The 1338-nt window shown below is 35.9% G+C and overlaps 1 protein-coding gene across 1 annotated transcript in view; it reads right to left on the bottom strand.

The window, feature by feature from the left end:
* Nucleotides 1-694: 694 nt before the first annotated feature.
* The window catches only part of OPN5 (opsin 5), a 54925-nt gene continuing 54281 nt past the window's right edge, over nucleotides 695-1338 (bottom strand). The window contains exon 6 of the mRNA XM_019520694.1: nucleotides 695-797. Coding sequence (XP_019376239.1) covers nucleotides 695-797 — 103 coding nt within the window. The remainder of the gene's footprint in view (nucleotides 798-1338) is intronic.

The following is a 1338-nucleotide window of genomic DNA, read 5'->3' as shown; positions in this document are numbered from 1 at the left end:
CTTCCGACCCTAGAAACTATGAAACTATGAAACTATAAGTTTTGAAATTACATTTGGATTTTGATTTCACTTATTTTGAGATACTGTTACCGAAAGTTGTACTGAGTTTTCTTATCTCACTAAATTCTGCTATTTTATTAACTATGTGTGTGTGTGGGCTTATTCTGATTATGTATCTATGCGCGCGCACACACACACACATATATATGCATTTTTTTCTTTCAAAAGATCAAAATATATGACAAGCCATTGATAAAAGTTATTTTATATTACTTATTCATGCCACTTGCTACCACATATTTTTCTCGTCATCTATGCAAGAGAGATTAATCTAGATGGTTTCTATATATTATGCATACATAATACCACTTGCAAAACTTCATAGTAAAAATGAATGATGCAAGACATCATAGCAAAGATGGCCTGGTTTTGGTATGTCAAGCTTGGCCCCCTTTTTCTGATCCATTTTGACCCCTTGCTTCACATGAGGTGAAAGGTTTTGTACCATGCCTTTCACAAAAATATCTGGGGGAAAATCTCTCTTCCAAAAAACATCTTTGTCCCTCTTTTCTCATGACCTTCCTCAAACTATTTGTGTAATCCAGGTCTACAAATAACAAGCTACATTTTAAAAAGCTTTACAACATGGTCAGAGAAGCATCTGGTAGAGAAAATAGTTTTGTTACATTTCCAGTTAGAGGTTACGGCAGTAATTGCGAAGTTTTGTCTCAGCCTGAACTGTAAATACTGCAAATTTGGCACCATTGTAAACAGTGTAGTGTAATCTGAAAAACTGCCTTTAGAAAAAGACAGTAGAGTTGAACTTTAAAAAGAGCAGGCATTCAAATGGATCATCGACACCCCAACACATTGCAGCAACCTGAACTTTCATTTTACTTCACTAGAAATGGAGCTTCAGGATAAGTGTTCTCATCAGCTGGTTTCACGGTACACAGCCCAGAGACCAGAGCACAGGGATCCCTACTGCATCTCCCTATAATACAGGCAGCTACTAACGTAAAATAAATCTCAACATTTTAATTAGAAATTTTTCATAGAATCGGAAACCAGGATTAAAATGAGTACTGAGCAGCCCTTGCTATTGTAAATCATTGCCACTACTGGATTAGCTAATCTGTTCTCAAATATCTACAAGAAGTGCCTCAACTTCTTCCCTTGACAATTTTTCAGCTGTCCATTTCTCTTATAGCTGAAAATGCCTAACCTCAACTTTCCCTCCTTTAGCTTCAGGCCTTGATTTCCTATACCAACATCTTCTGAGATTGTGAATAATTCCCTTCCTTCATTTGCATTATTAGTAGTAAAAGCTATTTATAA

This window comes from Gavialis gangeticus, unplaced genomic scaffold, assembly GCF_001723915.1.
Source record: "Gavialis gangeticus isolate Ggan-Ray unplaced genomic scaffold, GavGan_comp1, whole genome shotgun sequence".
NCBI classification, from domain to species: domain Eukaryota; kingdom Metazoa; phylum Chordata; order Crocodylia; family Gavialidae; genus Gavialis; species Gavialis gangeticus.
This window is presented reverse-complemented; position numbering and strand designations above follow the sequence as displayed.